An 11,648-nucleotide genomic window follows, 5' to 3' on the forward strand; every position below is an offset into this window, starting at 1 on the left:
TTCTTTTTGTCACTCATTGAAAACACAAGTTTAATACTTTGAATGTTTATTTAACTTAGTCATACTTATTAGATTATTTGTAACAATCTTATATGGTAAGAAACCTCATTAGAACTGTACCCAACATACAATTGGTACAGTAAATAAAATGATTACAATAAGAACTTGACTAGATTACATAACGAGTAAATTACATTTAGATACAATTAATTAACGTTGTTTATAAAATAGTGAACTTACAATGGCGATATTTGTCTATAATTCTTAGAGGGTAATCAAGATGAGTAAGGGGTGAATAACAGGAACATCCCCTTGTTTACAACGAAGATAATGGTGGAACGAATATAAAACTAAGATGTCGTAGCGCTACGCGGCGTAGCGCGGTGTCACAAGTGACTTTTGGGTCTACGGCGTAGCTGCGCGTAGATGAGGCCGGCTGGCTTATCGATGGGTTGGTAGATGTGGTGGCGAGGATCACCCTTCGTAACGTTCGCGGGGAACTTAGACATATCGATGTTGAGGTAGTGCTTGTTCGGCATCGTCATTTTGATCCAAGTTATCTGAGGACAAAACATCAACAATCAATTTTAATTTAATCAATCATTACAGCATTATCTCCCGATGAATAATAAACACGCAAATTAAGAGAAATCGTATCTTGTTTGCCACGTCATAATGTCGCGAGTTCAAATCCGGCCAGATAGATACATCACATGATTTACTTCGAAACGCAGAATTCATAGATACCGAGTTCATGCCTATTATGTTATCATGACATTACAGCTTCTGCACTCATCATACTAAAATGAGATAGTCGTTTTTATCTAATTAATGATTAAAATGTGGGACATAAACCTTTCGTGTGTCACATAAGCTACTGGATTAAATCGATAACATCGAACGGATATTATAAATAATAGATTTACAACCTACTAGAGGGAACTGCACCATATGCGGTGCAGATCAATAACAATATAGAACAAAAATATCGCTACACACAACTTTGCGACGCGAGTAGAAAGTATAAAGATGCCTTCAAATATAAACGAAAATTTGTAGGTACTTGTAAAAAAAATATTATTTTATCTACTATTTATAAACAACAAGGACGCAATAATCGAACCTAAAATCACTAACAAATCCAATAGCCCCCTTAGGTTTCAATTGAACTTGATAACTTCTAACCTTTGGCTCACGTGACTGCTCGAAAACAAGTACAATGCGATTGTGTGTGACTGTGACGTCACAGCTGTGATATTGAGCGCCTATTTATCTTACGCTACCAGAATAGGCCACCACGGAGTATTCGCTTCCGCGTATCAACTGTTTGGTCAACGGTTGTAAATGGGTACAAGACCCCCAAATTGGAATAGATAAACCCTTATTGAACTTTAAAATTAATTAATAAATAATAATTTTGGCCCGTGCCTTATCAGAAAAATATCCTTCACTGGAAATAACGAATCTAAAATTTTCTCAAAGTTTTTTTGCTTTGTGTATCTTATGCAAATTCTACAATATGCCAAAAATATACAATACTACTTGCAATCTTAATATTTTGAAAGATATTATTTTTCCAAATGTCTAGTGTAAATGAATGTCACGCCGCCACATACGTAGATTTGACCAATTTAGGCGGCCAAAAATATTTTACAATGTATTTCGTTTTTTCTATCTTTATTTTATCATTATTTTATTATTTATTTTATTTAAGCATTGTATTTTGATAATAAGCATGTTTTATTGAAAAAAACCGTAAATATTTTTTTTTTAATGTAGAGTATCATATATTTTAATTTTAAAAGTAGTTATGATATTTTTTATTATATCTATTTCAAAATAATATGTAATGTAGTAAAAAAAAAAATTAATATTTTTTTATTCCTCACTTTCTGCCTCTGATATATCAGACTCTGTGTTTGATTCAGCTGGTAGTAGCATATTTTATTGTTTCAGGGCAAAATAATCTTGTTTTGATGTTTTTTTTTTGTTGGTCACATTTCTTCAGTTTCGTATTTCTTTAGTTTTCCTTCGTTTAGTCCTCTCACTACAATCTTTAAGTGATTTAGATGGCCGCCCCGGTCGATTTCCAACACTTGTCGGGCGTTCAAATGTTCTGCTTAACCAATTCTCATTAGTTTTAAGGATTTTTTTTACAGTTTCAGTTTTTTACTTTCGTAGCTATTTTAAAATATGCAAATCTTTGTTTAAAACTGCTTATATTATCAGGCGTGTCACCCTAATAGGTCAAAAGTTAGTTTCCTAGGTAATTTAGTTTTTCTTCCAAATTAGTCAGATCTTGCTATTGTATTTTATTGTAAATATAACGTAGGGTCACTATTTTTACGCCAGAGGTACTCAAAACAAAAAAAAATGCACTTTGTGACATTTTAAAGAAAAAAGTATTTTATTTTTGTATGAGCTTCAAATCTTAAAAAGCCTGTAAGTCGGACATCCGCAGCTATCCGCAGCCAAAAAATATGTCGTAAGCTAGTTTAATATGTCAAATATCTAAAACTAAAAAAAATGTTACGCGGTCGAACGCGATAATAGCAGCGTTTTACCTGAAATAAAACGCATATTAAATACTTACCTTATTTGAAGCTTACTAGTTTGAGATAGGCACCTACGTGTTTTCCGCTTTTATCTCCGTCCTTTTCTACCCCATATCTTGCATCTCTCTCGCACACCGACCAGTTTCACTCCCCACCAGGCAGGAGGCGACGAGTGTTCTCGGCGGCCACAGTTCGTCATTGAGTCGAAAACACCAGGCAGAAATTAAAATGTAAGCTTCAAATAAGGTAAGTATTTAATATGCGTTTTATTTCAGGTAAAACGCTGCTATTAAATTCTTGACCGTTATTTGAAGCTTACTAGTTTGAGACGTGTTTGTTATCGCCTGGTGGAAGTGGACGCCAATGTGAGCAAAAGCACAATGAAATTGTGTATGTAAATAGGTACTTAGGTACACGAGTAATCACATGTAAGTATGTGTATTGCGTCCTGGAATACTAATGTAATCAAAGTTAACTGGTACTGGTACTCAGCTACATCCTGTTAGACTGGAAGCCGACCCCAACATAGTTGGGAAATGGGCTCGAAGGATGAGTAATAAAAATTAAAAGAGAGATGCAAGAACAAAAGCAAAATTGATTTCATTTTCTAATAGTAATTAACAAAAACATTGCGATACTTCTTAATAACAATAGTAACAAAAATATAGACATTAATCAGCTGGATTAATTAAATAATCGAGATAACTTGCTACTTCTATTTAGTGGGTATCTTTCCCTTCTGTAAAAATGGGCAAATGTATTGCCTGATCGCCAATTACCCTTTGCTAATATATCGTCCAAAAGTATATTGTCAACACAGATTTTGACGCTACCGCCGAGTGGAAGCTTCCTGGGGTTGTAGTTATTCCTGCCTCTTTTAACAATGTCTTAATCCACCCGCATCATCGTTCGGGTGCCTGCCTTTGGTTGGCCTCTAACGGATATAAATAAATTTAAGGAATTAGCCGATGTCCGTCTATCTTCTAACAAGGCTTTAGTCTTTCTGACCCAATACACTGGACTTAGATTTATATTTTCCTGATTATCCATCAAACAACAACCCGACTGCCTATGACTAGAACTGTCGGTCTTAGAGCCAAAGACTGGCCATAAGATTAAATTATCTTTGTTGTTTTTGAAATGTTCTGGGTCTATTGCAAGCAAGGAAAGATCATGGACTCGCCTTTCCGAAACAAGCTAGCAAAAGAAAGAGCAGCAGTGTGCCTGGAAGTTGCAAATGGATTATTCTCGTCTACGTTTACTGCACTTAAGTAGGTTACCAATTGGTCATTATTCCAGATGGACGGCTTCCCGGGGAACAGGTTTGCTCAGCGCTATTGATTTTAAATTGTGTCCGACTAGAACGTGTGAACCTAGCTCTCCAGTGGTTTCTGCATTGCATAGTGTAGCTATAACTGACTTGTGTAATAAAATAGTATTGTATGTTAGTTTATTTACTATGTGTAAGTCTGCTAAAAATTGGGTAAGTATAGGTCCAAATAGGGATTCAAGGATTCATAGGATCCAATTTCATACTTTTCGCCCCAATTTAACCATCGACTCCAAGCTGATTGATAAGTGTTGCGTGTGGATTGAAGAAGACTTCAGTCGGAGAGACTCCTTGTCCCTCCCCCCCCCCCATTTCCCTGACCTTGGCAGGGGGTATCCCCGTTGCTGTGTCTATCGGTTTCTGCTCGAGGTTCATCAGTGTGTAGGGTACTGCTAATGATCGGGACTTCAAATCTGCTCGCCAAAATACCTGGTGCCACCGAAGGAACTACTATGAGATTAACTCCCGTTCCTGAATTGAGATGACTGAGGACCTACGGTATAAGGTAAGGTGGCGGTAATACCCATGCTAGCGGGTAAGTCAAAACTTGAGAAAAAGGTATCGTGGAACCCCGCTTTCGGGTCCTTCAGATCTAGGGGCACGTAGTACACAACTATGTGTCCCTGGGCTCGCTTCGAGGCAAGTAGGTCCACTGCTGATACAAGATGCCACTCCGGTGGAGGTTTGTGTCGGGAGAGATGGTCTGCCTGACTGTTGAATAGGGCTGGTATATGATTCACGACGTGATAGATTTGATACAGCTCAAGATAACTGAATACTCTGTACGTCAAGTTCGGTAGGCTCCTTGATCGGGTGCCACCTTGATTTCTTAGATATGACACCACAGTCCCATTTTTGCATTGAAAAATGGCTGTTGATCTCTTTAGCAACTTGCCGTGATTTTCCAGTTAATACTGCAAGCATCTCTTTCAGATCGCAGTGAAAGCCTTTTTCTCTCTCGTTCCATGAACCCATTACGGGAGTTCCGTTCAGTTGTGCCCCCATCCTACATCGGAGGCGTCCGTGGTTATAAGGTGACAGGGAAGTGGCGAATGAATATCCAAGGTTTGGTGGCAGCTGACCAGCCACCACTTTAGATCTGCTAAGGCATCTGCTGGTAGGTTCAACATTGCTATACTCCATTCACCGAGCCGTGAGCCCACAATGTAACCAAAGAATGACACTTTTTCAAAATGGTGGGTATAACCCGACCGATGACAAAAACGTCACATTTTTATGTAAAATGTTCTTAGTATCGTGGTCTTCAATTAAGTAGGGTTCTATGTATGACAGTCAAGACTTCTAGGTTCATTTTACATGTAAACGATTTACTACATATTTCATTAAAATTAAGAAAATAATTTACGGCCTTTATTATACATATTTGATTTCAAATAAGTTTGAAAAGATTGCATAAGTTCCACAGACATCGTTCTAAAATATCATTTCTAATGTTGTCAGTATATTACTTTCGTAGTTATTTTTATAAAATATGATCATTACTTCAATCGTGACTTATAAGAACCCTTTTTATGGTTTGTTCACCGTTTGGCTCACGGTTCCATGAATAGGGTAGGTATAGATTGCTGTTCAACACTGCATTGAGGAAAGTGAGGAGAGCCCGGTAATGCAGTCCGCCGTATGGAACAACGAAAACTTGCGAAGTTTAAAAGTCCTATCAAGCTATGCAGGTCTTCTAAGTTTGTCGTGCTGTTTGTCACGTAGTGCGTTTTGTCATTATCTTGTTGATAATGCTTGCGATTTATTCACTTGCCATCCAAAACGTGGTGCAAATGATCCCAAAGTAGGCAAATATATCTTGGTGAGCCACCAGAAAATCGAGATACACAATTATAAGTAACCCTTGAGTTTTCAAAGTTTGAGCCACCCAAATTGGTCACTGTGGCGAAGGTCTTGGGTGCCGTGCTTAAGCCAAATGGTAGGCACGTAATCTGAAGCAGTCTTCTTCTGTATACTAGTCGAAGAACATGTCTGTGACCTCCGGCTACCGGAAGGTAGAAGTAAGCCTGGGCGAGATCCACTTGCACAGCCATTCGTCTTTCTGAAGAAACTCTAGCACCCGAAAAACATTTATTAAACTGAAGGGTTCCGTAATTATGAACTTGTTGAGAACCTTGAGATTGAGTATTGGACGGTTCTTTCCGTCGCCTTTTGGGCACAAGAAACATATTGGAAAGAAAGCTGGCAGAATTTGCAGCTATCAATAGAACTTTTTGTTTTATCATTTGGGATATGACGACATCCATCTCTTTGGACTCTCTGGTCAAATCTGGCATTATCTATCAAAGGTGGCTCTTGGCCAATGGTATGCGATACCCAGTTATTATTTTTGACAAGAAAGGCGGAGCTCCCATTTCTTTCCATTGGTCTTGATATAATGTTAGGCAACCCGCCTGGAAAGTCATAACTTACGTGCCTTGTTGGACGCATCAAAGTCCGCCTGCGGTCCTGGACGCTTTCTGTTTCCTCTGTTGGACATGGTTCCTATTGTAATTTACTCGTGATATCCCAAGGGAGCTTTTAGAGTTTTGCGTCACACGCCATTCAGCGTGAGTGTGATTACCATTTCCCTTCGAGGGAAGGTTATAATGGCGACTCTTCGAAAGTCGATCCAAAAAGCCACCCTGCGAGGGTAGATTGCAATGATGGTACGACCCGCAACATGCATGATTGGTACCCTGCGAGGGTCCGTGATAATGAGCCGACCCCTGCGGGGGGTGGCTAGTATACTTACTGGTCCCTGCTTTGTAATGATGCTGCGACTCGCAAAATGCAAGATTGGTACCCTGCGCGGGTCCGTGATAATGAAACGACCCCTGTGGGGGGTGGCTAGTATACTTACTGGTCCCCACTTTGTAATGATGCTGAGTCTCGCAACATGCAAGATTGGTACCCTGCGCGGGTCCGTGAAAATGAGCCAACCCCTGTGGGGGGTGGCTAACATACTTACTGGCAGTCCTAGGCGGAGCGTACCAAGTCTTTCAAGGCCGAAAAGCATCACACGCCGAGATAATGAGCCGACCCCTACGGGGGGTGGCTAACAGACTTACTGGCAGTCCGAGGGGAGCGTACCAAGTCTTTCAAGGCCGAAAAGCATCACACGCCGAGATAATGAGCCGACCCCTACGGGGGGTGGCTAACAGACTTACTGGCAGTCCGAGGGGAGCGTACCAAGTCTTTCAAGGCCGAAAACCATCACACGCCGTGATAATGAGCCGACCCCCATGGGAGGTGGCTAACAGACTTACTGGTAGTCCGAGGGGAGCGTACCAAGTCTTTCAAGGCCGAAAAGCTTTCTTGACACCATCAGCCCTCTTCAAGTGCGGTAGTGATCAGTCCGAACTAAGGAGATGCTGGTTGGACCGCACCTCACACCATTCTTTTTTGTCAAACCGTTGAACGCCTTGCAGGATTGAACTAGGGCCACAGGTGCCTTAGGAACTTCGGGCTTGCTTTCTTTTCCATAGTCACGTGCACGGGCTGTGGTAGCTTTATTATTTACCGCATCTGTATTTGCTTTATAAGTCACTCATTCTGAAAACAAATTACTGAAAAAAAAGTACACGGAAGAAACTCGTGACAAAAAAGGGGTAGATGTACAAAATATTAACACTTGATTTCGCAAAATCGAATATCGAACGGTAAAACCGTTAACAAATTGTATAAAATATTATAAACTCACCTGTGTTCTGCGAGAGCACTGAGTTTATTTTTCAACGAAATACTACAGCGGTTGGTTAGACAACCTTCTCGGGCGGAAAACAAGACGCCAATGACGAACTGTGGCCGCCGAGAACACTCGTCGCCTCCTGCCTGGTGGGGAGTGAAACTGGTCGGTGTGCGAGAGAGATGCAAGATATGGGGTAGAAAAGGACGGAGATAAAAGCGGAAAACACGTAGGTGCCTATCTCAAACTAGTAAGCTTCAAATAACGGTCAAGAATTTAATATAACAAAATTGTGTTTAAACAAGAAAATTACTAAAAAAATATTTTGCTTACACACCCTCTTTTAAAATTGAAATAATACTATAAAAAATTAAGTGATCACACTTAAAATATATTAAAATATAATAACTGTTACCTACACAACTCGAATCCATCATAATAGTTGCTTAATATCAATTAGATAGCACAAAAATAATTTTTCTTTAATACCGTCTACCGAGATCTCTAAAAACGTATAACGTAAAATTTGCACTAAGGTCAAGTTCCAACTCCTGGTGCAAGCGCATATCGCATGTTTGGTAGGTAGATGTGGTAAATTCTTATTGCTGGGGTATTCCTCTTTCCATTTTACCCACAATTTGATGATAACCTTTATTTAAAAAAAAAAAGACTTTTGGCCAGCTAAATTGCTCAAATCTACGTTAGTGCGCCGTCCAATCATACTTTTAAAATATATTTATAAGAAAAGATCTCCCTGGAGAAATCACCTTGCTGACTGCGGTAACTACTGCGGGATATTGACCGCTGGGGCTAAACTTAGATACTTGCAATATTTATTTCTGTAACACTCTAAAAGACATTTTCACGTCCTTGTCTTATTCATTCGTATCGGCGTGACCTACATAGCGTAGGTCTAGAAAACTGTTAGCCGGTCAAACGTAGCAAAGGCCTAAAATCACCGATCGAAAATGTGTCTTTGAGAAACAATTTATTTCACAAATCATTTTGTAAAACACACTTTATAAAAAGTGATACTTTTGTGTTTCAAATGAGGTTATAAACACCTCATTATAATTTAGGTTCCCCAATTAACATGATTGATAATCACAGGGGTCACCGGCAATGTTAAAAAAAACACACAAAAATAATATTTTCGTCAGTACTGTCACACGCAACTAGAGACTGTTAATATGGCGAAAATTACGCGCATTAAACTTCGCCAAAGCTAGCTAGCTATTCAAAATAATTGTTACCATTAATGATAGTAAAAGGATTTTATCGCGGCACGAGGATGGCACCAACTATCGCTCGTCTGATTAAAATTGAGTAAATTAATATGAAGACTAGCGTAATTTTCGCAGTAAACTTCTCAGCAAAGATAAACACACTACCTACTTAAATGGCAAATGTTATCGTAGTTATTGATAACAATATTTAGCATAATATGCTTATACCTAAACTTTATGTATCTTCAATTCAGCAATTGTAATCAGCAATTTCACTATTACTTCGACCGCAGCTTTTGTATCTCAATTTTGCCATTGTTGATTATTTGTTAAATCGAATACTTAGATACGCTTTTGTCAAGGATCACTCATCCTCCGAGCCTTTTTCCCAAACTATGTTGGGGTCGGCTTCCAGTCTAACCGGATTCAGCTGAGTACCAGTGCTTTACAAGAAGCGACTGCCTATCTGACCCCCTCAACCCAGTTACCCGGGCAACCCGATACCCCTTGGTTAGACTGGTGTCAGACTTACTGGCTTCTGACTACCCGTAACGACTGCCAAGGATGTTCAATGACAGCCGGGACCTACAGTTTAACGTGCCATCCGAAACACAATCATTGGTGTCTAAGATATACTTAGAAAGTACATACAAACTTAGAAAAGTTGCATTGGTACTTGCCTGACCTGGAATCGAATCCGCGCCCTCATACTCGAGAGGTTGGTTCTTTGCCCACTAGGCCACCACGACATCATCGATCATGTCAAGGATCACTATAGATTATAAATTACCTCTGAAACTTTTTCTAGCACAGTCTTCTCAGCTTGATAGAGGGTGTGTTGCACTGAAGGCGAGTACACCCCGATGTCTGCAGGTCCCGCGAATTTATCTAGAATGGCGTCTTTGACTGTTAGCCAAGCGTTATCGAAGTCTGCTGTCCGCATGTTGTCGTATATCCACTCGGCTTCCACCACAGTACTGTTGACAAAATACGAAATTAGACACACTTACAAAACTGCGAATAACTTATGAAAATAGATATGGATAGAAGAACTGGTCTCGTCCGACAAAACAGCTAACGGAAGATTTAAAAAAGGATTTGAATTTTAAAAAGTGACACAACAAATGTTATTCCGAAATCATTTTGCTAAATAAATACCTGAAAATTCTTTCGGCAGCATCCGAAAGGGTTGTGTATTCGTCTTGAACGAAATCCACAAAGGCTGACTGCGTCGTCTTAAGCACACGAAGGCCACTTAATCCGGATTTCACAGTCACTGCCTCTGTTCAACAAAGGAGAAAGTAAATTAATGTAAATCCTGGAATAACTTGAATAACCACATAAAACTTTCAATCACAACTAACCATGTCGAGCTTGGCTCACTTCGCACCATCTGGTCGCAGTCGGCGAAAACACGAAAGCGTGGTTATGAGGCGCGCCCGCCTGGAGTCGCTCCCAAGGGTACTCTACGACTCTACACCTGGCCTCTACTACTTGCTTGTACATGTACAAGAAGTGGCCTACTACTACCGCACCGAATTCTTCGGGCGTTTTCACTCCATGCTTCTTCGCAAGCAGATACACAGTATTCTTCTGGGAATCCGTTGCTACCACGTCTTTATTATCACCTATAACGTAAGCGCTTTCGGAGTGCAATTTTAATTCCGTGAACACTTCGAATTCCCTGATGGAGTGGAAATCTGCATCTCGCTGTACATGGAGGAGCTTGACAGCACTCTTGCCGTATCCGTGGTCGCTCAGTTCGAAGCGGCCGCCGGAGTCGGCAGAGGCTGTCAAAGCTGGTCCAGCGTTGAAGTTGCTGCTGGCTGGAGATTCCATTGAACTTGTGTTTGATGGCTTCGCGTAAATTCTGAAAACATGTTCAATTTAAACATCAATTAATCATGATAGTCTATTTTGGGATTGAGAACCAGATAACGATTCTGGGTTGATTTATTGTTACGAACGTATTGACAGAGCGATATATTTACGAGCACAGACACAAACAATGGGACACATTAAGTATCGAAACAATCACAATGTTAATTACCTGTTGATGCTTGCCCACGGCATTCTGTACAAGCCAATAAAACGATTAAATCACTTAATTTTGAGTGAATGCAGGAAGCTACGTCGCCGCATAGCCCAACGTACTGACTGTTCCGGCTGAGATGCTGCCCTCACTTATAAGAGTAACCTGTGACCTGCCTTATCAGCCGAGCACGCGCCCGCGCCGCCGCCGATATTGTAACACTCATTAATTATCTAACGCGGCACAGTGACGGATTACACCAAAACATTTAACAAGAAAATAAATAACGTTCTAGCAGAACCTTCGATTATGAAATATAATGTGTTTTTGAGAACTAATAATGCTTAACGATCGCAAATTTTCGCACCAACTACCCAAGTCACTCAACTCTTCTTTGAAGATAGGTCCACTTTCTGGCGTAAGATACTATTTTCTATCACTACGTGTGAGTCAAGTCCGTAACTGGTCACATTTATCAAATGTTTATACCTATACCGTGCTAGACATGAAGTCAGGCTACACATTTTCTTACTTTTCTTACTCAGTGCAAGTTTGAGGACTTTAGACCTAATTCTATGTTCTTTCCCGTACTTTGAAGGTCAAAATTAGTGCGTTCGTGAAAATAAGTAATTACAAATCTTTGTTATGATATCGTGATGTTTAGATTATCGACATACACACAAAACACGCGACTTGTGACGTATTTGCACGTATTCTAATAAATCTTTGTTAAAAAAAATGTGGATAACAAAAGGTTATCTGTGTAATAAAATTAAGACGAATGTTTTTTTTTTTAAGTTTCATTGTAGTGGTGGTG

General features: G+C 39.9%; 1 protein-coding gene across 1 annotated transcript; it reads right to left on the reverse strand.

Annotated features, from left to right (window-relative positions):
- Positions 1-29: 29 nt before the first annotated feature.
- On the reverse strand, positions 30-11,087 carry LOC124646187 (uricase). Its single transcript, XM_047186279.1, has 5 exons — positions 10,850-11,087; positions 10,164-10,669; positions 9,958-10,081; positions 9,590-9,776; positions 30-560 (listed from the first exon to the last, which is right to left on the reverse strand). Exons 1-5 carry the CDS (start codon positions 10,870-10,872, stop codon positions 387-389), a joined length of 1,014 nt encoding a protein of 337 aa, XP_047042235.1. The 5' UTR covers positions 10,873-11,087; the 3' UTR covers positions 30-386.
- Between the last annotated feature and the right edge of the window lie 561 nt (positions 11,088-11,648).

Source organism: Helicoverpa zea, chromosome 3 (assembly GCF_022581195.2).
Source record: "Helicoverpa zea isolate HzStark_Cry1AcR chromosome 3, ilHelZeax1.1, whole genome shotgun sequence".
Taxonomy (NCBI): domain Eukaryota; kingdom Metazoa; phylum Arthropoda; class Insecta; order Lepidoptera; family Noctuidae; genus Helicoverpa; species Helicoverpa zea.